The 25366-nt window shown below is 48.4% G+C and overlaps 1 protein-coding gene across 7 annotated transcripts in view; it reads right to left on the reverse strand.

Moving 5' to 3' along the window:
* Positions 1 to 4678: 4678 nt before the first annotated feature.
* The window catches only part of LOC105471631 (PR/SET domain 11), an 88708-nt gene continuing 68020 nt past the window's right edge, over positions 4679 to 25366 (reverse strand). For 5 of the 7 annotated variants that reach the window (XM_024789635.2, XM_011724207.3, XM_071074802.1 and 2 more), the window contains exons 6-8: positions 19986 to 20173; positions 14886 to 15512; positions 6528 to 13738 (exon numbers count right to left, since the gene is read on the reverse strand). In XM_024789635.2, coding sequence (XP_024645403.1) covers positions 11574 to 13738; positions 14886 to 15512; positions 19986 to 20173 — 2980 coding nt within the window. In that variant the 3' untranslated portion in view covers positions 6528 to 11573. Of the gene's footprint in view, positions 13739 to 14885; positions 15513 to 19985; positions 20174 to 25366 lie in introns of all 7 variants that reach the window. The other 2 variants (XM_071074804.1, XM_071074803.1) reach the window with 2 other exon arrangements.

Below are 25366 nucleotides of genomic sequence, written 5' to 3' on the forward strand. Positions count from 1 at the left end.
ATGTCTCCTTGTGCACTTCGTGAGTTTCTCTAAGATATATACCCAGGAGTGAGTGGAACCACTCATAGAGTGAGTCATAGAGTACTCTGTGCGTGTGCATGTATGTGTACCTTGGTGGCCTTGCTTGAGTACTGAATCAAAGAGGCTACATACAATTAGGAATGCCAAGGTTGGATGAGGCTTTTCAGGGATTTGGCTTCATTGCTGGGGAGAAAAATTAGGTGGAAACTAGTAACTCCTCTTTCTTTAACATTCGCCAAAGAAATACTCTATCAATGGAAGGATCTAGCAGCAGCCAGTGGTACTCATGAACTCCTGGTGGCAAGCAGGGACAAGGGGACTCCTGGAGTCCTGTAATCCTAAGCCTTCCTGGTGGCCACTACAGCCCTGCCCTCTGGAGGAAGAGGGATTAAGCAAGGGGCAGAGCCTGAATTGCAAAGCTAGTAGAAAATTAGCCAGGTCACACAGAATTAAAATAGAAGGTTCTTAAATAGGATAAACAATCCATAAAGAAAGCCATGAGATGTCTTTGCTTTCCACGTCTGCATATAATTCCTTATTTTATATTATGTATGCACATACATTATATTTTAATGGCAACTAGCATTTTAATTTTCATAATGAAATAGGATTGGTGGGTTTTATCCCACATAGCCAAATGTTATGCAGACTATGTTTCACAGGTAACTATGAATATGGCCCACCTGAGCCCAAAACTCATACTTAAGAGTCTAGATTGATATAAAAGAGAAATGGAAGAGGGAAGCAGAGTTCATGAGTCACTGTATACAAGGCCTTTCCGTTGAAATGCTTCAAATAACAAGCACTGTTCCTGCGTATGAAATTGACTCATGTCTAGAGCATTGCATCAGGAGCTGGGAATCTGCAACCCGACTTGGCTTTGTGACTGACCACCTTCACGGCCCTGGGTAAGTCACTTACCTCTGGGCCTCAGTTTCCACAACTGTAAAATGAATTTGGACCAAATGATCACTAAGGCTCCTTCCAGCTTTAACATTTTTGATTCTGTGACCTAAACTGTCAGCAACTTTTTTTTTTTTTTTTTAGACAAAGTCTGGCTCTGTCACCCAGGTCAGAGTGCAGTGGCATAATCTAGGCTCACTACATCGTCGACCTCCCAGGCTCAAGCAATCCTCCCACCTTAGCCTCCTTAGTAGCTGGGATCACAGGCATATGACACCACACCCGGGTAATTTTTTGTATTTTTTTGTAGAGATGGGATTTTGCTACGTTTTGCCCAGGCTGATCTCAAACTCCTGGACTCAGGTGATCCACTCACTTTGGCCTCCAAAAGTACTGGGATTACAGGTGTGAGTCACCACACCCAGTCAACAACTTACTTTTAACACATACCTTTAGCCTCCTATCTTGTGCATAAAACAAATTAAACCCACATACATGTGTACTTGCTCTCCCTGCCCCATGCCTGCCTGGTAATGCCCCTCTGGGATCTCCTGACAGTCCCTCCTGACAGCTACTCACTCCTCTAGACAACCTGCAATGGCACCTGATGCTTCAATCAGCCTCTTCTCATTTGCTTAATTGCTAATGGGGCTGGTGGTAATTTTCCATCCAAGAGTTTCATTTTTTTTTTTTTTTTAGAGCCAATTGGAAGCATCACCATTTCAGGAGGTCTGAACTCTAGCATCTGTTCTGTCTCCCTCCTGAGGCAGACGCCTGGCAAGGATAAAGCCAGAGTATGTGGCTGTGGATGGATTTAGGGAGCTGGGCATTTTCTTAGTCCACGTGTTGGAGAACTGTCCCCTTGCTCCCCTTCCTCATCTCCTGCAGGTGAGCCAGCACAGATGGCCCCTGGCAGGGACCTCAGCAGCTTCTCCAAGTCAGAGAAGAAGACCCCTACTTTGGAGGAGGATGGGAGGAAGCCAGGCTTTCTCCCAGGTAGGCACCTCCATCTCTAGAAGCCAGACGTTGCCATGGAAACTGAGCTACTGGTGGCCACTGTGTGATTTGGCCCCTGTGCTTGCTCATCCTCAGCCAGATTTGGTCTCCTGTCAATGCAGCCTATCCATGCTAGGGCATATAATTCCCCAGCTCAGTTTCCCAGCACCCTTTCGTGGTATTTCAGGACAGCCTGTTGACGAGTGATGACAGAAATCCTGTTTCAGAAACCCAGGGATTCCAACCAGGGACAAGCAAGGAGGAACCTGCTTTTCTAACCAGAACAAACAGAACCTCTCCGAAGTTTCTTTCTCCTTGAGGGCCAGGTGAGATGAGCTGCAGGAAGCAGAACAAGGTGCCCTGAGGATTTCTCTGAGAGGGGAATGGTGATTCCCATTTAGGTAGAGGCATCCATGCCAGTTGAAGGTGTAAATGACTCTATTAAAAGTCACCCAGGCAGCCCCAGGGATTCAGGGTGAAAGAGAATGGCAGTAGGAATCCTTGATGCTTCCTAGCACCTCACTCACCCTTATCTTAGAGGTCATAATGAGGATAATGATAATCAGCACCTAATAAACCATGGCTCTGGGCTAAGCGCCGAAGAGATAGAATAGGATAAGTGACTCGTCCAAGGTCCCATAGGTTGAAAGCAGCACAGCAGGATTTGAATCTGGGGCTGCCTAACCCTAAAAGGTCCAGACTCTGGGGTACAGCAGCAGCCCAGGGTCTTTATTGGAAGATCACTTACATGCATCGGCAGTAGCTTAAAAATGCTACCTGGAACCATGAACTCTGAGAATCATCAAGCTGGAAGGAGCTGGAAAAGTTCTCTTTCATACAGGAACTAGGAGACACCTGACTGGATTGGGTGGAACATTGTCCAAGGGGCAAGAGCAAGTTGGAATGGAGGGGAACTCAAGTGAGTACCATGGGAACAACCTCCAGCATTGTGGAGTAGTGGCCGGATCAAGGTTAGATGTAAGCAGAGGTCAGGTGCAAGGTCTTTCTGATCAAGGAAGGAAACCAAGCTAGAGAGACAGGCAACATGGAAGAACCTAGGACCTCAGCTGTGACCAACACAGCATTGCAGGGGTTGCACTTCTATCAGGAGTGGCTTAAGTTCATTCATTCCTCCAATACCCACTGATTAAGTGCCCACTATGTAGCTTTTCCCTTGTGGGCATTACAATGTGGAAGAGGAAGATGGACATAAAACAATCTCTGTTTCTCTCTCTCTCTCTTTCACACACACACACACACACACACACACACACACACACACACACACACACACACAGTGATTACACAGTTTAGAGAGGCTGGATTTTAGATGAGGCTGCGTTTTAGATGAGACCTAAAAGAGAAGAGTTCAGTCATGCAACCATCTGGGGAAAGCTATCTCAGGCAGAGGGCCCATGGCATCAGAGGATCCCAAGGTAGAAAAGAGCTTAGTGAGTTGAAGGCAGTGTGGCTGGAGCCCAATGCAGGGGAGGACAAGATGAGGCTGGGAGGTAGGCAGGGCTGCACTGTGCAGGGCAGATGGGTCATAATTAGGAGTTTGGATTGAATTCTAAGGGCAGTGGGAAACCAGTGGAGGGTGTTAGGCAGAGAAGATGTCATGACTGAATCTATGTTTTAAAAGATCATTCTAGAAATTGTTTCATGGTAGCCTTTCAGGTCTTCAGGCAGCTGGTCATTCTCCTGAGTCCTCTCTGGGTTGAATTCAACTCGCCCTTGAATCCTGGGGAAGAAGGGACAGGAGAAGCTGGGGAGAAGAGGGAGGAAGGGAATGGAATAGACTTCAGCCCCTTATCACTTTCTACAAGCCCCAGTTTGGGGAGACCAACTTCATGGTGAAGTGCAAATGGGGAGACTTTCCTTCCCTTGCTTCCTGGTGATGAAATCATTAACATGTTCCAGATACTGCTGCAAAGGGTGTGGGGCTGAACCTGGTTCACTTGGGCTGATTGGACATGGACAGCTATGTCTCTTTGCTCCTTCTTTCCCTACACCTCCTTTGGGAAGAAGAAAACTAGACCATTCCATGGGGTCTAGTAGAGTGGCTTTCACAACAGGAGGCCTCTGAGTGATCAACCACGGGAAGGAAGCGTTCAAGGGCTGGGAGGAAAATGGTAAGACAGAGGTTAAGAAAAAGGAACAAGGCAGGCTCCTGAAAGGAAGACAAATGGGCAGGGCAGGGAAACAGGAGTAGGAGGACCGAGCAGCTCGGGAGGAAAAAATTAAAACATAGTATGCGTCTTCACTGGATTTATGCTCATCTTTGTAAAACGATGTGGGGAAAGCATCACTCATCACCCCTATACCAGTGCCAGTGACAAACCATTGAGGAAAGACCCTTCTCCAGGGACCAGGTCTGCAAGTAGAGAACCATGCCAGGCAGTTTGAGGGAGAATGAGAACAACAGTTTATCTGCAACAGCCCTGTGTGCTGCCTCCAGGAGATTCTTGTGGGATGAATGCATATGGGGGCAGAGAGATTTATTTTAAACGGTTTCGGTCACACCTCTTTTGGCCTGCCTGGTGGGCGAGGCACGTAGGTTACTTGCTGGAAGGAGACTCTAATGGGGGAACAATGAGAGCAGCAAGAAGGGGCTAGTGGCCTCTTCTAGTTCCTTCCAACCTGGCAGCAGGCAGACTCCTATCCTGACACCTGAGCCCTTGTGGTGGGGCCCGTTCTGAGTCAACCAGAGCATAGGCCGGGGATAGAGGCAAGGAGGCAGCAATTCGACCATGGTGAGTAAACTTAAATGCTTTTATTAACAATCTTCTTACATTACAAGGATAATATGACAAAAAGAAAGTTTCTGCGTACATATTATGATAAACCAACATAGCTCTATTTGTATCCAGTGTTCTAGGTCCCGTCACACAGGTACTATAAAGCGTAGTCTGCAAAATAATAACATCAAGAGGTTTGTTTTTTTAAAGAAAGAAAGTATTAACATGTTAATATGTGATAATAGACTCCTAGGTATTTCCCCCCACCCCCACTTATTTTTCCTTTGTGATTGACATGAAAACGGTTCAGCAGCGTGGGGGTGGAGAGGAGAGAGACGGGGGCTGAAATAGACGGAATCAGACTGCTGGTTCTTCCGGAGAGACAAAAGTGAAGACTGAGGGGTGCCCGAGGGCAGCCTGGCCTTTGTCTTTTGGTGAGCAGTATTGTGACCGCTGTCCCCCTCTGGACGGAGGGCTCGGTCCCTTGGTGCCCCTGGCGTGCTCTCTCTCTGAGGTACAGTGCATTGTGGGATTGCTACCTGGGGATGCCCATCCCCTGGCCGTGGGTCTGGTCCACAGCAGTGGGAAGAAGGCTCGGCCCGGCCTGGTCTCTCTTGAGCCAGGTACTGCAGAGTGTCCCAAGACCCAGTTGGCAGCTAGCTGTGGCTCAAGGAGGTGGGCATTGGCAGAACAGACCCGCCCTGGGCTGCAAGTGGAGGGGTGGGCCTGCTGGAGACTGAGGTACTTGTAGGATGGTGGGGAAGAGCAAGACAGGGGCAGAGGAGGCTCAGGATGGCAGCAAATGCCCCTTCGGACCCCAAAGACGGAAGGCTGGTCTGGAGAGAGGGAGCATGTAGCTGCCTGTGCTCCATCATCGGGTGCCTGGTCAGGCCCTCTCTCCTACCTCCAGGAGGAAAAAAACAGAGAGAGGAAACTGGGAGCAAATGGGCTTCTGGGTCCCGTCAGGGCTGCACAAGCCCTCCGTCATGTTGCCAGCTTGCACCGGTGCCCCCGCGTGGCCCCCAGACATCCCTGCCTGGCCCGGGCTGGGAGCTGGTGATAAACCCAGGGAGGCGCCCTCCCCAACAAAAGTGGATGAGCTTGGGGCATCCCAGCTCAGCCTCTGCCTCAAGTTACAGAATGCGAACAGTGTACGTGAACTAAACCTGCCTGTTACGGCGGGGGTGGGGTAGGGGGCCACCGGGCCTCTGTGAGGGAGGGGAAACAGCGTTGTCCTGAGTACAGCCAGCAGCAGCTGCTGCGCGGAGCGGGCTGGGCCCAAGCCCTGCTTCTGGACTGGAGTTGCCATTGAATTTATGAGTGTGCAGATATGTCTCTCCCACCGTCTCCTGCTAGCTGATGCCACCTGCCCTGGCCAGAAAGCCTGTGGATGGTGGGCAGCGCTGCCTGGCGATGCTCACGCTGCCCGCGTCCTCTCCCAGAAAGTGGTTGAGCAGGTGAGGGAGGCCAGGATGGCTGCACTTCAGCGGCTCGGCCTCTAGGGGCAGCAGAAGCATCTAAGAGGGCAGGGGCGGTATCTTTCCTGGACCAGCTCTTGATCCAGTTTACACCTTTCCTATTGCCACCGACGCTGCTCAGTCCTGGTGAGAGAGGGTTTTGAAGGAGTTTGTGCAGTGGTCCCTCCACCAGGAGTCAGAGACCACGTCCTACTGCCAAGCAGCAGTGACCGCCTAAGCGTAGGCTGTGGGGGTGGGGAGAGGTAGGGGGCACCTCAGCTGGAGCTCAGGGGGTATCTCCTTCCAACCTCAGACCAAGCCTGTGGAAAAGGAGAGAAAGTGCATGGAGCGAGCCGGGACCCAGCCACTCTCCTCTCCAACACTCCGGGTAGGAGGCCCCCTTGCCAGCCAACCCTGCCTGCTGGCCTTCCCCGGCTCCCTCTCCGAAGGCCGTGCTCCCTCCCCCTTTGCACAACACAGCGCCAGGCTTCCCACTGCTCTCCCAGCTCTATAGACTCTATTTTTATATCTATTTAAAACATAGAAATGTATAAATATATAGGATATTATTTATAGATATATAGACGTGATTTACTCTCTTACTCTGTGTGTATACATACTGTATATGTCCATATATACAACATATATGCTGTAGCATCTGTATTCTACACTGCACATACCCCTGCTTCCATGCACTCTCTCCTAGGGAGACTGGATTGCATAGGTATTTCCAGGGCGATACCACTTGCGGGGGTGGGGGGAAGGGAGTGCCAGATGGAAGCGGAGGGGTGTACCATTTTCCTCCCAAAAGGGCACTTTTTCTCCCTCTGGCTAACATGCAAAGATTGCCTCAAAGGCTCCTTAAAAATATCACAGCACCATCCACTCAGCTCAAGCACCCTAACCAACAGACGGCAAGAGAAGGGCCCCCACCAAATGGGAGATGGGTTTCCCTCCAAGCAGAAGGGCTGTGCCAGTCTCTTGAGTCCTCCTGAGGACCTAGGAAGAGGCCAGACTAGAACCCATGACACAGCACCACTTCCCCAGAAGACTGGTGTCTGGAATGGGTGCACCACTGCCCTCTGAAAACCCTTTCTTGTCTGAAGAGGCCTGGCCTGCCTGTTTCAGCTGTTCCAGCCTGGCCTGGCTAGATCTGCCTCTTGAAGCAGGGAAGGGGCACAAGTCCAGTGCCTTCTGCCAAAAGTTGGACCTATGGGCCAAGAAAAAGCATGAATTCTACTTGGAAATCAACCCAGACTGAAAGCCAAAAGCAGACCTAGGTTTAGACCTCCCATTCCCAGAGCGGGGAGAAAGAAAAGTGAAAGGGGGCATCCAGAAGAGGGAAGTTATACTTCAACCCCTCAGGCTACCTCCTGGGTCCCATCAGGCTCCAGGTGATCAAGTAACATGGCACAAGCCCCTCAGTGCAGGCTGGGCCAGGGCTGTGGGCCCACGGCAGGCTGTCAGCTATCGTTTCCAGCCTTCTGCGTGCTTTCCCCGCTTTTGGCACCGCCTCCAAATGAATGGAAAACATTTAAACATTACCTTAAGTAATTACAAGGTCCTTTTCCCAAATTAAAGGGTTGGCATAAGCAACTCAAGGGAAGGGGGTTCAGCAAAAGAACTCAACTTGGAAACATGTGGCAGAGGCTGAGGTCAGAGACCTCCAAGTGCCATAGATTCCGGGGCCCAGCACTGAACCTTGCCATCCAGGGACCCCGGAGCTGGAGTCTGCTCTCAGTCCCAAGTGAGAATGGGGAAATGAGGATGTGCCCAGCATCACAAGGTGTCAAAGGCCAGTCATTGAAAAAATTAAATTAAATAAGACTGCTGTTTTTGATGCCTGGACTCTCATATTCAACCAGGCAGGCAAAACTTGGGTATTCTGACATGGCAAGAGTTACAGACATGGCTGGGCTGTCCTCATGTTTCACAGATACTAGATGGCAGTGGATCTTTTATTTTGTCCTCCATGAAGGAAAAACAGATCATGTTAATCATAAGGGCCCTGGCTCCCAGGCTCTGCCAGGTATCTTCTTGGCACAATTGGCCACAAACCTGGGCCTCAAGGTTGATCTCACTTCCCACCATCCCCATGAGCCAAAGAAAGTCACTAATCAGCCAGCCCAGTTATGTCAAGTCTCAGCCCGAGACACATTTCATTCTAAGCCTGTAGTCATCACTCCTAAACCAGAGACTGAGTTAAAGGGCTCTGTCTTGTCTGAAGTAACCACGTTTGGGATGCGCCAACTGCTTTTCCACAGTTCTGTATACACATCAAGGGGAGATTAGGTTAGCCAAGCATATGGCTCCCTGGGCTAGACTCTGAGTGTCCTATCAGTCCAAGTCCTTCTCAAGCAAGCAGAACAGTGAGAAATGCCTATGACAGAAATCATGGGTAATCACACGCAGAATTCACAGGACAGAAGCACTGGGCCTCCCAGGGAACATCCAAGCTGAGAAGAGACCCCGTGTAAATTGCAGTGGTGTATCACCCAAATTATTCCCTGTCCCAAGGCAATGTGGCCTACAGAGTGTCTGCCACAGCCCTGGCATGGCTAAATTTAGCAGAAGCCACAAGCACCCAGAGTTTCAGGGATGCCCTAACCTAACTTCAGGACCACCTGAGAGGTTAGCTTTTGCAAGGTCTGCTGGCCAGCTGAGGAGGTGACCCCTGCAGCTGCGTGCTGTGCCTAGCAGCTCATTCTGTTAGGCCAGAAGCAGGTCACCTGCTCTCAGCTTTATCAGGGGCTACAGGGTAGGCACTGGCACTGGCTCATAAGCTTTACCCCTTCTAGCTGAAGATTTTAGCTCATTTTGGCCATGATCTCTTGAGAGGAAAAAGCGTAGCCCCAACTGACCAGGTGCTCAAGAAGACACTGGTTCTCTCTTCCTGGTTTTCAAATGAGTGGGAGCCTTGGCCTGCTCCTCCCTACCCATTACCCAATGTAAGGTGTAAGGCAACTGTTGGCTAGAAGAAAGGATCCCAACCTACTGTTTCTGCCCTCACCAAGCCCTGTCTTGCCAGCCATCTCTGCCCTCAACCCTTCTTTGTCTCTGCAATGCTCAGTGAAACTGCCCAGACACAGCAGTTTGCATGTGTGAGGGGACAGGAAGTCCTGAGGCTGGGGCTGGGCCCCGTGGGACCTGGTGCTTTGTAACAGCATCCCACTTGACCACAGTTAGGTTTTGACCCTGATGGGAGGAGCAGATGGAGGGAGACATCAGTTTAAAGTGGGGAAGTGGAACGGGGCTGGGAACCTCAGAGCCTCAGAAGGGGGCTTTCAGCCTTTCCTTGCTCGTTCCTGCTAACTGTCTTCTTGCTCAGAGGAGGGTGGGGAAGCATGTGTGCAACTGGGGTGGAGGGTGGGGTGGATGTCACCAGGCAGGGGTGCATTGATTTGTTGAAGAAGGCAGCATATGAGGCCTGGCAGTGGGACAGTTGGAGGAGCCCAGGTTTTTGTTTTGTTTTGTTTTGTTTTTCTAACATGCTACATCACTGTTGAAAACAAACAAAAATGTTTCAAAAATAATATATAATATATATAATATATTTATATAATGAAAAGCTATTGACTAGCAGCAATGATTCTAAAGTTATCTTAGCACCAAGACCATGGGGGTGAAGGGGAAGGGATTGGTGGGGGATGAAGGGACTGGTGGGACAAAGAAAGGGCTATAACATGTTCAGTGTTGATGACATTTCCACTATGGTTCTCAACGGTGGCATGAGGCCTCAGAGACAACATAAACCAAGAAGGAAGGAAGCCACCACAGTTTTATAATGTCTGAACCAAGCAGGTTGAAGACACTGGGGCCTTGCCTGTGGCCAGACCACACCACCCTCTGCCAACCAAGAGATGAAGCTCTCAGCAGAACTGACCACGTGTATATAATTCAGATCTTCCTCCCCCCACCCCAAAATGACCTGCATCCACTTGATAGGATCTCTGCATATAAAATATGCATAAATCAGATGTAGAAACATGAACAGAAGTTTTTAACAGCTCACGCACATTTTTTAAAACTCCCTTGCGAGGTATACCGGTAGTTAAATGAATGAAAGAGCATTGATCAGACTCCTCTAGTTTAAAACACTACTTGCCCCAGGGAGTAGGCAAGTGGCTATTTCTAAAGCTTATATTGTATATTGTGATTGTGTGTGTGTGTGTGTGTGTGTGTAGGCTGATGCCTTGAGAGTCCTCTCTTCTTTTCTCCATTTCTTTAGGACATCTCTATCCTGTTCAAAAAAGGAAGAGTTTACAGGCAGAGACACATTCCCCAGTTTCCTATGACCATGGAGCATGTTATCAGCCTTGTTGCAAAAGAAGGACCACATCTCTAGAGACTCTCATCTGAGTTATGTATAACTCAGGGCACAATTTGCATTGACACCTCCTGCCACTGAACTATAGCAGGCATTTCTTGATTATTAAAGAAAAAGAAAACCCTCAACATATGATATGATTATAAAGAAAGAGTATAAATAATGTAACTCGAACATGTACTTTTCATTTTACTTATTTTTTAGCCAAAAATCACTCCCCTATTGGGGTCTGGACTTCTTGGCTCTTTATCTCCCCAAAAGCCCTGGATCGGAATGGAATTGTATTGTTTTATCCTCTACCTCGTATAAACAGGAATGCTAAAATCTCACCCCTTCTCCCTTCCCCAGGATTTCAAGCTCGGTGGTGAGGCAATGTTGCCTTCAGTATAATGGGTAATATCGTGAATTTCTAGGGGGGCTGTAAGGAAGGGATCCACAACCCAGGGATGGACGAGGCAACAGAGGTGAGGTGTGGCAGTGTCACAGTTTGACCGACACTTTTGTTTGTAGGACAGTGAAGGAACCCTCATTAGGAAATGAATAAAAAAAGATCTCAAGCTGAAGTCAGGTGGAGAGGGAGAAAGGTCAATCCCCCCAATCCAGACAGACAACCCACCCTGGCTTAAGTCAGAGATCTGATTCAGCCGGACCAGAATGTCAATGAGGAGGCCGAGGAGCTCCCTCCCATCATAAAACCAAATGAAAAAAGAAAAGGCAAGAACATAAACCCAAACCCAGAGCCCCGCCACCCACAAATGAAAACATAAACAAAATGAGCTACCTAAAGGTGATGACAGAGACCTGTCATTTTAGCTTATGCTGTTGGCGAACAGTAAGGTGGGAACACAGGAGGCCCCAGCACGTGCTTCTGTGAGTGAAAATGAGTTGCCATGTATGTTGCAGCTGCCAAATTTTGTAGACAAGAGTCAGTTTCCAACATTTTTCCTTTCTGAAAGCTCCCAGTGGCTTCTGGTGGACACGTCACCTTGGTTTTTAAAAATTTTCAGTGTGAGTTTATATATATATATATATATAATATAATATAATATATATTTATATAATATATCAAAGCTTATGAGTATAGATTAAAAAAATATTCAACAGCTTAGTGAACTCTGCAGTGCCAGCTTCTTAAATGTCGGGGTAAAACTCCGTCCCGTGGTCCACGGTCTGTAGCGCTGGCTTCTGCTCCAGCGCAGACATCCTACTGAGGACTTCTGCTGACAGCGCATAACTATTCCCAGACTTCTCCTCAAACCAGCTGTCCAGGGCTCGCTTGGCATCAAAGTTGGCGATTGGCGGTCCGTTTACAGCGATTGTCAACAGGTCGCTAAGCTGCTCCAGGGTCAGGCGGGAGCGGTGGTTTTTGCGAACTCGCTGGAGGGCATTGCGGCCTTTCTCGCAGCAAGCGGTGGAAGTGGGGAGGACTTTAAGAACCTGGATGATCTTGTTCAAGAGTGGAAACCTCTGTTTGTACTTGCAAATGTGGCTGATCAGGTCTTTGAAGCCATTTTTGGTGTAGTAATCTGCCTTGAGTTCTCGCCACTCCATCAACAGGCTACCCCGGGGGTCCAGCCCTTCCCTACAGACATCCCGGGAAAAGGTCGGGATGGCCTCCAGGTGATCAAATATTTGCACCATATCCTCCTTGCCAAAGCTCATCAGCTCCTCACTGCTCCTGGGCCAGGCAGCCAGGTCGAACACCTGGCAGGCCTTCACAAAGATCCGGCTGCGGGAGTCGAACCTCTGAGCCAGGATGACCTGGGTCTTCTGGCAGATCTTCTCCCTGATGGACTGGAACTTGGCTTCAGCCACCCTGAGATTCTTCATGGCGATCCCATTGAAGCTCTCTCGGAAGTTCTCCTCGAACTCCTGCAGGTATTCTCCAGGGGAGTCAGCTAGCCGGCTGATCTCCTGGATGGCCTCCTCGATCTTGTCATCCACCTGGGACACCAGCAGGTACTCGCCCTGGAAGATGTAGGCCAGGCGCGAGAGCACAGCGATCACGTCCAGCAGGAAGTAGATGAGCTTGATGGACTGGTAGTCCATGAGGAACTGCAGCAGGGCCAGTGCAATGGCCGAGGCATCCGCCCGCTGGGTCTGGCTGCTGACCTCCTTGAGATGAGCCACCACCTCCAGGTAGTCCTTGATGAGGGCATTGAGGACGTTCTGCTCACCGATGATCCAGCGCACTGCGCGGATATCCCCCAGGAACTCCGTCTCCTCACAGAGTGTGGCCGCTGTGGACCGCAGCTCGCACATGAGGCGTGGCGAGTAGCGGTAGAAGCTCAGCAGCTGCTTCAGGTTGTTCTCCAGCTCCTCGAGGCATGGGAGCTCCTTCCCGCTGATGGCATCCAGGATCTCCAGGTGGGGCCGGTGCACCATGAAGGGCAGGCACAGCAGCCAGGGCAGCGTCTTGCGGATGGTCATGAACATGCTGGCACGAAGGCTGGCTGTGATGTTGGCTCCATCTACACCCAAGCCAACGGTTGGCTTTTCATCCTGCAACCGGATGCCCAAGGCCGAGAAGGCCCGGTCAAGTGCCTGGAGATAGCTTTCTGTGCTAGAGAACCCCAGCTCCTGTAGGGACAGGAACTCTGTGGCCGGGGGCCCATCGCTGCTGGTGTACTGAACATAGACAGCCACTGTGTCGGCCAGCAGATCATCACTCTGCCCATCCAGGATGATGCTGAGGCAAGGTGACTGGCGGATGCGCTCCACCAGGTCTTCCCGCAGGGCCCGGGCGATGTGATGGATGAGGATCTGGCAGTCTCCCTCGTTCATGTACTGGTCCACCACCTTCAGCTCACACTTCCTCAGCAGCTCTGCCAGGGGCCTGAAGTCCAGGTAGGGCCTGCCCTCCAGGGCCAAGTGGTAGGCTGTGTTGAAGAGCAGGGTCATGTTGCGACACATCTCCTCTGTCTTCTCCGGGTGCATGCGGAGCTTGTACAGCTGCAGGCACTTCTTGTGCAGGTTGCTCTGGCTGTGCAGTTTGATGGTGTGAATCTTAAACTGTTTGGAGCCGATGATGAAGGCTGAGGTGCGTGAGGACTGCACTGTGTACTGGCGGCAGACGTGACACCACATCTCATTGAGGGTCGGGGAGTACCGCAGGAACCAGAACTTTTTCAGCCATTCCTGCTTAAAGCGCCGGATTCGGCGCCCGGTGGCCGATGACATCTTGGAGGGCTCATCCGTCGCAGTCATCATATCATTGGAGACAGATTCATCTGCTGAATCGACTTCCTGGTCATCGTCCTCCATGATGGCGGGGCCGGAGACCATGCTCTCTGAGGCTGAAAAACAAATGGGAAAGAAACATTGATACCTGGTGGAAACAACAGGCTTTTCCAAAATCCACAGGAAACATTCCTGGAAGGTAGGTGCCACACTGTGGGAAACAGAAGTCCGTGGAAGCCTATGACAGATTGAATCCCAGCCCAGAATTAGTTTATGAGCACTCCTGCTAGCCCATGTGACTTTTACTCTCTGTGGATTGTCCACGGTTGCCTTCTGTCACACCCACCAGGCTCCAGGCTGCCTGCCTCACCCTCCATGTGTGGGTATTTGAGGGATTTAAATGCCCCCTATCAACTGGACAGTACAAGCTAGGAGAGTAGATCTGACGGAGGAGGAAAAGTACATCACACATTCCAAAGTTATACAAGAACTTGGGATTCATTTGCCCTTCATTAATGCGAACAAAAGTAGCTTGGATATGGCCCCAAGTGATTTCAGGATCAAAATGCAGTTTAGTTCAGATGCATGCTTTAAATACAAGAAACACCTCATTCTGAGCTAAGGGATGTGGTTAAAAGAGTAAGTGCTATGTAAACAGTCTCCCTCAGCTGCAGATATGAACTGGAAAACCTCCCTAGTTGTCAACCAACACTAGAGATCCAGGTAGCCAACAGAATAGGGAAAAGCCATGCAGGCGAATGGCCTGGATCCCCTCACTCTCCATCCTTCTAGAACTCCAGGCTGGGGAACATGTGTGGCAGGACAGAAATTCAGGAAGAGAATAACAAGGTTATGTTCCTGGACTAAGGTAGGGAAGCCATGAGATCTCTCCAGTGGGACACCCTGCTTGGGACTGGGGAGAGAGAAAGACTGGGTTTAGAAATTGGGCTTTGGGGTAAGACACCAGTAGGACCACCAGAGAAAGGCAACGGGTCAAGAACACAGCACACACCCCATCTGCAGCGGAACTTCCTTTATTGACAAGGAGGATACAAGGGCAACACACAGAGTACCTGGCAGAGCTGCCGACGGGCCTGCCAGAGACACTGAGGACCTGGGCTCCCACCCATGGAGGTAGCTGCCTCCATGTTACACTCCTCAGGTCTCCCAGAAGGTGGTTTCCACAGAGAGCTTTAGGCTACCCTCCACACAGCCCACTGCGTGCTCTGCCCTCCAACAATAATCTCATCCAAACCAACTTACCTGCAGGGTCCGAGAACTCTGGGAGCTCCAGTACCTGTGGTGGCAATACGGGGGGCTCAGGAAGTTTCCCAGACTTAAGCATGTCTAATTCTGCCTGAAGCTCCCGAACCTTCTTCTTTAGGCGAATACAGTTAGGGCAAAAAGAGGTGGTGGGAAGTTCATGAGGGTCAGATGCAAGGGAGGCCTCAGCAGGACTGTCGGCCTTGAATGATGAAGGCTCCTCTTCTTCATCCTCCAATTGGCCTGGCTCCTTGGAGACCCCCTGGGGGACCTTCCGGTCCCCCTCCCCCTGGGTCCGGCCTATATTCTGCACACCATGGGTCATGGTTGTTGCACACCGACTGTAGGCATCATCCTGGTACTTGGGGACTTTCCTGATGACCAGTGAGGTGCTCAAGGCCAACTGGTGGGCTTCCACCTTTGCAGATTCCAGTGAGGCCTCCAGAACATCCTTGAAAATCAGGTCAATTTTCTTCTTCTTGGCTTGGGGGTGTACGTCCCCCTCATCAAAGCCACGCTTGTAGGGACTTTTGCCCTGTCTCAGCACAGGGAGATGAATGGGACCCCTCAGGTCTTCTGGGTTATCCAGAGCCTGCTCAGACTTCTCCCTCTGCAACCTCTTCTCTCCTAGGAAGGAAAACCAGGGTGTAAGGAAGTGGGGAAAACCCCCAAATTGGAGAAACCAACAGAAAACAAAGCAGGCCTCCTGTCAGGTCACCTGACACATCCCTCTACATCTGGGCTTGTGGGGCAGGTGTTGCAAAGGGGAGATATGAATCACTCAGTGGACCATCAGAACTAGACTCATAGGACCTGAACGGTGGAAAGACCTTTCATAAAGAGACAGTTTCCGAGAAGCTTCACATCTACAAGCTCTACGGTTATAAGTTAAGAGAAATCTACAGGGGAGAGTAATTGAACATTCTTTCCTGTGACCCTAGAAGGCAACATCCCACTTAATCACACTGGGTGGTGGGAACATACCTCAGAGCCAAGTGAGTATCAACTCCCCCAACCTTTGCAGCTTCCCCTCAGCCCTAGCAATGACAAGATGGCTGCTTCGACTTGGTAAAAGGTACACGTGAAACACCATAGGCCTCACTCCTTCCTCCTCCTTCGTTGCTATGGAGACAGCCCACTTAAGGCAAAGTCAATCCTTTGGCAACTGTCCTTTCTAATTCTCCCAGCAATCAGCAGACTAGGAACATGTGAGAAAGCATGATCTGAACTTCTGTAGTTCTCACTGATGACTAAGGGCAGAGGAAAGGGGAAGACAAGGAGACCTATGGCGCTGAGGGCTCCAACATGACAGCCTCTGACAAGATAAAGGACAAGGTATCCACAATGACCCAAAGCAGTCTGGAAATATAGCTGTGTCTCCTTACTTGGCAATTCAAAGGACGTTTCCTTGCCTATTTCTATCATGTGAATTACTTCAATTCACTTTGAATTACTTTCATTTGTTTCAAATATTTTGGTGAGCTCCTCAACCATAAATTATTTTAGACTGATTCCTTGTTTTTAATTTTATTTTTTGAGACAGAGACTCACTCTGTTGTCCAGGCTGAAGTGCAGTGGTGCTCACGCAGCCTCCACCTTCCAGGTTCAAGTGATCCTCCCACCTCAGCCTCCCAAGTAGCTGGGACTACAGACGCACATCATCACACCCTAAGTTTTGTGTTTTTTGTGGATATAGGGTTTCGCCATGTTGCCCAGGCTGGTCTCGAACTCCTAGGTTCAAGCGATCTGCCCACCTTGGCCTCCCAAAGTGCTGGGATTACAGGCATGAGCCATGGCACCCAGCTAGCGTGATTCTTTAAAATTACCAACATAGTTTCATAAACTGCTACAGAAGTGCTGATGCTTCCTGGTGAGAGATGCTAAAAAGGCAGAGGAATCTCTTCAGCCCTTAGAGGGTCCTGAAAGTAGCCCATGGAACTCAGAAATCTCAAAGGTTTCCTAGACCAGATGCAGGGGCCCTGGGTGATGTGCCACTGAACAATGACTTGAACTAAGCTGTACTTAGGCTTTTGATGGCTCCATTTGCCAAAGGCTTCTGAGTGAAGGCCAAGGGTTTGCCATAAGCAGTGCAGATGTTCCATGCCTGGTTTCCCGTAGCTGGCACAGGTGCTGTGCCCTGCTACATGTTTGACTCCAGGTTTCCTTTAGGTTACAGCACAAAAGGAAGTTATCTATTCAGGATGCACCTTTTCTGTCCTCACATGAATACTTAAGGAACAACTTTATCTCCAAGGCTTCTGGAATTCAGCAGCTCCCCACAGCCTGCACTTCTATATCAGCTGAGCTGCAGAAAGGGGAGAGATGGAGATAACTTGAAAATGCAACCTGTATGTCTTACAGATCAGATGTAGCACTTGCCCATTGAAAATCTCTAAAAATCAAGACCCACGTTTGCCTTTTGTCATGGGACCATCAGGCAGCAAACAGCTGAGGACATCGAGAAGTCAAGCCTACAGATCGCCAGAGATTCCTCATCATTGTTTGAAAACAACGTTGTTCAAATTTCTTAGTATGAGCAGGGGATCTCTGTGGACTTACGGCTTCAAGAAACATCTATGGGCCAAAAGAAACCTTTAAGCATCATGAAATTGCTTCCAAAGCCTCCATACAATATGGAAAACAGAAACAAAGGAAACCTCAAAGTAAATTAATGAGTCAAAGTAGGTCAAATCACATAAATTGTTAGAATGTGAGCTTTAGATGCAATCTATTCTTAAAAGGAATAACCACAAAGGAATAGTTTACACTGTCTTCAGGAAGACTTCTGGCAACAACCAATAATATTCCTACTTAATAAGAACGAATAATTCATGCTCTGGCCTCCATCAGGGTGCCAACCTCCAGTTACAAAGAAACCTCCTTCTATGTAAGACCATGAGTGATTGGGCATAGGGGATCTCCCTTTCAGAGCAGCACTGGCACACCAATCTGGGACACCACTAAAAGTACCCGGAGTCCGCTGAAGTTACAGGCTACAGAGGCACACATTTAAAAGCCACTGAGCTCCATGACCATTCCCAAGGGCTTCAGGATCACCCACAGCTGTGGAACTGCCCCACTGTAGCTTTCAGTTGCCTTCCTATTTCCTACTGCTCAGCCTGACCAGGAATAGACCCTCTTTCCTCCTGTATCTTCATATGTCTCAGTGTGTCTCCTTTCAAGTCTGTCTGACACACCTCATTTGAACCACTCCAGAAAGCTCACACCCTTCTCTGAGCAGTCCCCTGTGGTCTTGGGGCTCATGAGGATGATGCAGCTTCAGGTGCTCTGGAGAAGACCACTGGGGGAAGAAAAGGACATCACAAATCCAGAAGAACGCAAGAAGGTTATGACTAAGGGACGAAATCTGTGTTCTCAGATATGATTTCTCTGGGTTTTCTTTTCTTCTAGTGGTATGATTCTTTGGGAAGCTTCTTGGCTGTCTTCAGTCATTTCTTCTTTCATCCATTCAACAAAGACTTATTGAGTCCCTAATATGTATTAGGCACTTTTACATGAGGCATCTCCAGAGGTCACATGGAAACCACTGCAGCCTCATCATGGAAGCACGCCTTGCCAAGTGAAACCAACAGGTGCCCAACCCTGAGATCCAAAGAAGACAAGAAATGAGTATGTTTATGGGGTCTCCTTTTACTGCCCATCATCTCCAGATACCTTTTACCAAGTCAGGCAGCAGCTGTGCACTCAATGTCCACAGTTTGCTTTGTTCTGTTTTGCTTTTAAAGATAGCTTAGTTTGAATAGGTCACTCCCACCCCCTTTTCGTCTTCTCCCCTCATATTCCAAGTGAAGATTTATTTCCAATTAGTAAGTTGGTCAGGAACACGATACAGTGAGGCTTGGGAACAGCCTTGGTTCCTGGCACCAGATAGACTCTAGGTATTTGGGTGTGTGGTTTTAGTGTAAAAAAAAACCCTTGAAAGAAGGGCCTGGACTCACCAGTCTACCCTGGGCAGGATGAAGATGGAATAAAAGGGTAAAGGACTAGAGGCTGAGAGTAGTTAAACTCTCTTCTTACGCTGAGAAGCAGTAAAACTGCTTCTGAATGGACACCCAACCCACCCAGCTTCCCACACCTAAGTCACCCTCCCACCTCCTGCCAACCTTCTTCTTTTGATAGATATTGTTCTTTCACCTCATCTCATTAGGACTGCAGTAGAGACACCAGGAGGAACCAAGGAGGGGACAGGTTTTTTCTGGGACACCAGGTAACATTGGAGGTCAAACTTAGACCTTGAAGTCAGACTGATATGGATTAGAAACCTAGTTCTGTCCTTCCTAGCCAGGTGACCCTGGATGAATCACTGTATTCATTTGATATTCGGTTTGCACATCTGTAAGATGGGTAAAATAATCCACGTGGGATCATGAGTATTAAAAGTTTATAGCTGAGGACTTCTGATGATGGAGGCGGGCATCGTCCTAAAGGCCACATGTCCACGACTCCATCTAATTCTCAGGGTACACTGACAGGGTAGGGACGGCTGCTATGATGATTACATGGAAACATGCAGAAAATCTGCTCACAGGTTATGGAAAATATATCAACACCAGATATTGTAGGTAACTGAAAGCTCATCTCTTCTACTCTTCACTAATTTCTAACCACAGGGGTTCCCAGATACCCAACAAGCCTCTGATGGTGGTAGAGTGGGGTCCTTGAACTGTTGTCAGTATTTCACATATGAGTATTTAGTAAATGTTCCCTGTTATTGCGATCATTATTGAGGCAGTAGCAGTGTGTAACATCTTTTCATCAATTGGAGTTGGGGAAATAGGGTATATTTTGATTAAATACATTTGCTTGGCTTTGGGGGCTTGTCTCTGTCATGGATACTCTGAAATGTGTGTGGTAAGGATTTCTGAGACCATAGGGGAAGAGAACATGCTGGGGTAGCCCCTGCCTGGCCCAGAGCTGCTGCTCAGACCTCAACCATCTGTTCCCCCAAATTACTCTGGGTCTTCCCATTGCTGGGAACTGTATTTCCCATTGGTTTTCTCAGGAAGCTCCAAAAGAAGCTATCCAGGCCTCCCCTGGGGCTCAGTGGTGGGCACAGTCCGCATGGAGCATGGCACTCACCTCTGGCCAGGTTGCGGTGGATGGTTTCCTGGGACATGCTGTGCAGGCGCTTCATGTAGTCCTCGCTGTACCAGACCCGCAGCCACTCCCCAGGCCGGATGTCCCTGCATGCCCGGAAGTAGATGCGCTCACTGTGCTGGAACGCCAGCAGGTTCTGCTCCCTCTCCTCCCGAGAGATGACCACGTACCTAGCAGGGAGGGGAGAGAGATGAGAACGCATGGGCCACCCTTTGTTGAGTGCCCGCTGGTGCCGGCCCAGTGCTGGGCAAGTGTGGATGGTTAAAAGTCCACAGGCATGTGGTCCCGTGTGAACATCGGCAGAGCAGCTGCCCTGTCCGGAGAAGTAGCACTGGCCAGAAACCATCCCTGTCCCGATGTCACTGTGTTGTGGGACCTCAAGCAGATCTCCAAACCTCTAAGAATCTCTGTTTTCTGAGACTGGATATGACACCTGCCCTGCCTGCCTCACAGTATATGGAAAATATATCAACTAGATATTATAGGTGATTGAAAAACTGAAAGGTCATCTCTTCTACTCTTCACTAACTTTTAACCACAGGGGTTCCCAGATACCCACAGGCCTCTGATGGTGGTAAGGCTGGGGTCTTTCAACTGTTTCCAGTATTTCACAAAGCCTAGCTCAAATAGCCCATGTGACAAGGTGTCCAACAGATCAATTAATAAATGCTAAAGATCAAAATCTTTAAAAAATGGGGGCTTCAGTGGGGACAGGGGAGGAAGGTAAATAAGAGACTACAGAAGGTTGACAACCACTGGTTAATCTTACTAAATGATTTTAAGATAAGGAGACTGAGGCTCAGAGAGGCCAAGCAACTTGCCCAAAGTCACACAGCTAATAAATGGGAGATGAAGCTTTGAGTCCTATGCACGTTTCCCACTGTAACTCATGGCTCCTATGTGGGCATGTAAAGCACCAACTTGGCAATGACCAGAAAACCTTTAAAGTTCTGTCAAACCCTCAGATTCTATGGCCCTCGCCCATTCTCACTGAAACAACATTTGCAACATCCAGCCCACCACCCTACCCACCTCCAAAAGGTGAGATGAGGGAACACCTGCTGAGGAGAGAAGGTGTACAGATCAGAACGCAAGAGGAAATTAGTTGGCGTTTTAGGGTTCTGAGATACACAAGCATCTAGGAAATTTGTAGTAAAAAATAAACTTAGTTCTTTATGTGATGGTTTATCTCATAAACCAGGGACAATAATCAAAGTCCATCTGACTGGTGTAGCCCAATGAATTATATCTGGAAAAGTCCAGGGGAAACAAAAATTCACAGAATAATTCAAGTGGATAATAAACAAATGAAAAGTATTCAGCATCACTAATAAAAGAAACACAGCATAGCACATTGTCTCATTGGCACAGATTTCTAAAAGATGATAATATCTCTATTGGTAAAGGTGGTACGAAAGGTGTCTCCTGTACTGATGATGTAGAATTAACAGGTGTAACCCTTTAGGAAACAATGTGGCAACATGGCTCAAGAAACATTTACAGATGAAGTATGCAAACCCGGCATACCACTATGGTGACTTGTATCATTGTGTATAGTAGTACAAAGGCAAAACATTTAAATGTCTAATACTAGAGAAATGATTTCATAAATGATGCTACATTTATACAATGGAATGCTACTCATCTATAGAAAAATGTTTTCAAAAAATCTTTTATGACATGGAAAGATGGTGTTGAAATAAGATAGTGTGAGAACAATAGGACTGGAAGTATTTAGACTATGGTTCCAATAATGCTTTAAAAACAAGCCCCAGTAAACAACTTGAAGGAACTATACCAATATTTTAACAGTGACAACCCCTTATAGGTGGATCATCTTTGTAATTTTGCATACTTTCAAAGTTTCCCTCAATAAACAAATATTACTGTCACCCACCTCACCTCTGACACACACACAAAGAAAAGAAATATATGAATGCCAATTCCAGTATGAGGTGACAGTGGTGGCGGCTAGCAGCATGGAGAATCTACATTCTAGAGGTCCCAGGGATGGCACCAGCTGCCCCTCATCTATATCCTGCCTTTCTCATCTGGAGAGCCTGGGAGGAGGCTGTTGCCTTCCAAGGAGGATCACTGGAGTCCAGGGAACAATCCATTCTGGCAACAGGATGCTGCAAGACCTCAGAAGGGGTAAGACCAAGGCGGATGGGACAGCAAATGTTGGCTTTGGCTGCTTCAACCTTTTGAGAGAAGTAAGCCACAGGCTCTACCATGGAGGTGTAGAACTTGCAGGATTTACAGTGCTTAGATCCCCCAGAATTTGCATCTTGTCCTAGGTCTGTGTTCTCTGTTAGCCCCAACACATCGGTGTTCTTATCAGCATCGGATATAAGCATCGCTATCTCTGAGTAGTGAAGATCACACGGTGATTTCCACGCATCCAGCCGTGATGTTATTAACAAAGGACATAAGAGAAGGGAAAAGAGACCCTCCTGGCTGACAGAAGTTGCTCCAAATTAATAATTCCCGATCTCAATTCTACAACTGTGAGTCAGACTTTTCTCCATAGCTGAGATTTCTTCTGAATATGTAAAATATTTCCAGTCCCCAATTTAGTGAGAGTCTAGGATTTGATATCCAAAAATAATCAACCTTGCAGTTAGCACAGAATAGAAGTCGTTCCAAACTTTCCTGCTCCCAGATATGAAAGGAAAACCATTCATTCATCTTTTTCTCACAAGACTCATTTGAATCACAGAGCACCAGGACTGGAGAATACTGTCTTCTCCTTTTTTTTCTTCCAGTTTCTAAACAACCACCAAGCTCTAAAAGCTAGAATTATTTCTCTGACAGTCAACATCAAGAGAAAAAGCTAGATGAGAAATACATTCCTATCACGGATTTATTTATTCAAAAGAGCAACTTCTAGGGTGTGTCAAAAGGTTTAGAAAGACTCAAGTCAATTTCTCTTTCCATCTTCCGGTCTTTTTCTATCCATCAAGAATCAATATTTGGAAAGCTAACCTCAAGGCATTGTATAAATCACAAAGTATTTTCAAAGGCAGATCAACACTTATTCAGATTTTGTTGTATTTGGTTGTTCCGAAACTTAGCATTTGAACTATGATATATATGACAACTGTCGGTGAATCACAACCCATTCCCCTGACAAGATGTTTATGTTGTATCATTTAAGAGGTAAAGCTAAATGGAGCCAGCTAGGTCCCCAAACCTGTTACCTCTAATTAGATCTCCTGCTTTTAAGTATTTTGCCTTAACACATGCTGGCTTGAGCCACTCCCCAGAACCCTTCTGTTCCCATTCACAACAGCCCCTTTATGAAGAACTGTGCCTGTTCCATTCATTACATGGCTGCGGAAAGCAGAAGCCCTCCCCAAGGAGTGGAAGGCTACCAGGAGGTGCAAAATCTATCCATTGTGGCTGCGCAGCTCTTTGCAAGGAGGTTTGAGGAGTTACCAGGTCACTACCTCTTGAGAGAAGGCACAGAGAATGCCTGGCTGAGGCTGTTCTGCAAATGCTAGCGCTTATTGAGGCATTTCAACTCCAACCCATAGAATTTGGGACCTTTGGAGCAATCAAGGGGAAGGTGGCGGCGCTGCTGATGGCGGTGGAGAGCTCTGGACTAAACCTGTCATGATGATCCTGGATTGTTTTTATTCCAACCTCCCCGCTGACCTTGGGGACTGGATAGGTAAGTACTAAGACAACAGTTCTCAGACCTCACCCACTGTGTCTTATCAAGTGCATCATATTTTCTAGCTGGGTCAGGTCATGACTATTAAGAGAACATAACACAGGGCATCCATTTTGCTGGAGGGAATCGACTAGGCTAGGCTCAGACACTACTGCTTAATGGGTATCTTCAATAGAAAGGAAGCTGCCCCAATTAGGGAGGCAGAACTAGGAAAAGACTGACCGAGAAGAGGCTGGGCTCAGTGTTCTCACATGCATAGGTCTCCGGGCTAGGAGGGGCTTTGGGTCACACATCCAACTGGTCATGGCTACAGGCCTCCCTCTTCCAATTCATTTCTGCCTCTCATCCAAGTTTCCTCTCCCTGTTTTAATGTGCTAGCCCCACAATCCCCACTGAAGCCAATAAACAGAAACTGAAAATCTTTTCCATCCCAATTTGACAAGTCCTCGCTGTCCCTTTTGCTCTGACTTCCATTTCAGTTTTACAGCTTCCGATTCAGCCCCTTCCCTCCCCAGGAACAGAGAGAGCAGCCAGCCAGTCACTGCTTCATACATTGACCTTGGGAGAGAAGGCCCTGGGAATGGTTTCATGGCATCTTTGCATCTCTCGAAAATTGGGTAGTCCTTCATTTCTATGGTCATGCTTTTTGACTAAGAACTGCAGAGGATGGCCTGGATTTCAAGAGGCTAAAGGTAGGTTAGAACCTTCTAGAAAGGGGATCTGTGGGCAAGACTTGGAGATTTCCTGCCTTAGAGAAGCTCTCTGGGACTGGCATTAAGCCAGAGCAATGCACAGGTGAGGAGGCCTCCTCTTGGCAGAGGAGGCAGCTTTGGTTACTTTGAGAAGCCTCAGATCTAGGTGGGCAGAGCCTTGCCAGTGCCAGACACAGACACCTGGATTGGTGGGGAGGGTCACGCCTCAGGGGGCCCCTAAAGTGCGCACTGGCACATGGACAGCCCCTGACCCCTCTAGAGCCTCCTGTCCGAAACGGTAATTGTTTTACCACAACGTCTCACTTACTTTTAGGGAACAAAAGGTAAAATTGACTTAGCAACACCTCACTTTTGAAGAGCAGAGAAATGAAATATAACTGAGTGGTTTCGTGCATGGATGCTCCATCCCTTAAGCCTATGCAAGCCCGTCCTTTCCTCCGAGGGCCTGGCATGGTGCTGGATACAGGGAATCTGGCAGTTTATAGAATCAGGGAAATCAAGGGGCACTCAAGCCCTTCTCACCAACATGCTTTTCCTTAATCATCTAACCCCTGCTTTGGGGACCTTGAGGTTTTCACAGGAAACGAAGAAAGAGAATACACACCAAAGAAAGATCCTGGACACTGGGTGTGTTCAAAGAGTGAGATCGATTTCTTTTTATTGCCATCTTAACAAAAATACTTTGGAAGGCAATCTTTGATTCCAGCATAGGAGGCCGGGCAATTCCAGGCAATAATTAAGCCATCGGGCTGTTGGACAGGACAGTGTTCAATTTGAGGGAAGTAGGAACCCCCAAAAAACCACAGAATGGGGAGATGGAGCCAAAGGCACAGGGACATTGCAGTCACCTTCCATTCTCCCTACGTGGGACAAAGCTTGGCTTGGGTTTACAAGCAGCACTCCAGGAACGGCCTTGGGAGGCACTGGGTGCTGCAATCCTCCCAGCTCCTACTACGGCTGGGGGCAGGATGGGA

The sequence above is a fragment of the Macaca nemestrina genome, chromosome 12 (genome assembly GCF_043159975.1).
Source record: "Macaca nemestrina isolate mMacNem1 chromosome 12, mMacNem.hap1, whole genome shotgun sequence".
NCBI classification, from domain to species: domain Eukaryota; kingdom Metazoa; phylum Chordata; class Mammalia; order Primates; family Cercopithecidae; genus Macaca; species Macaca nemestrina.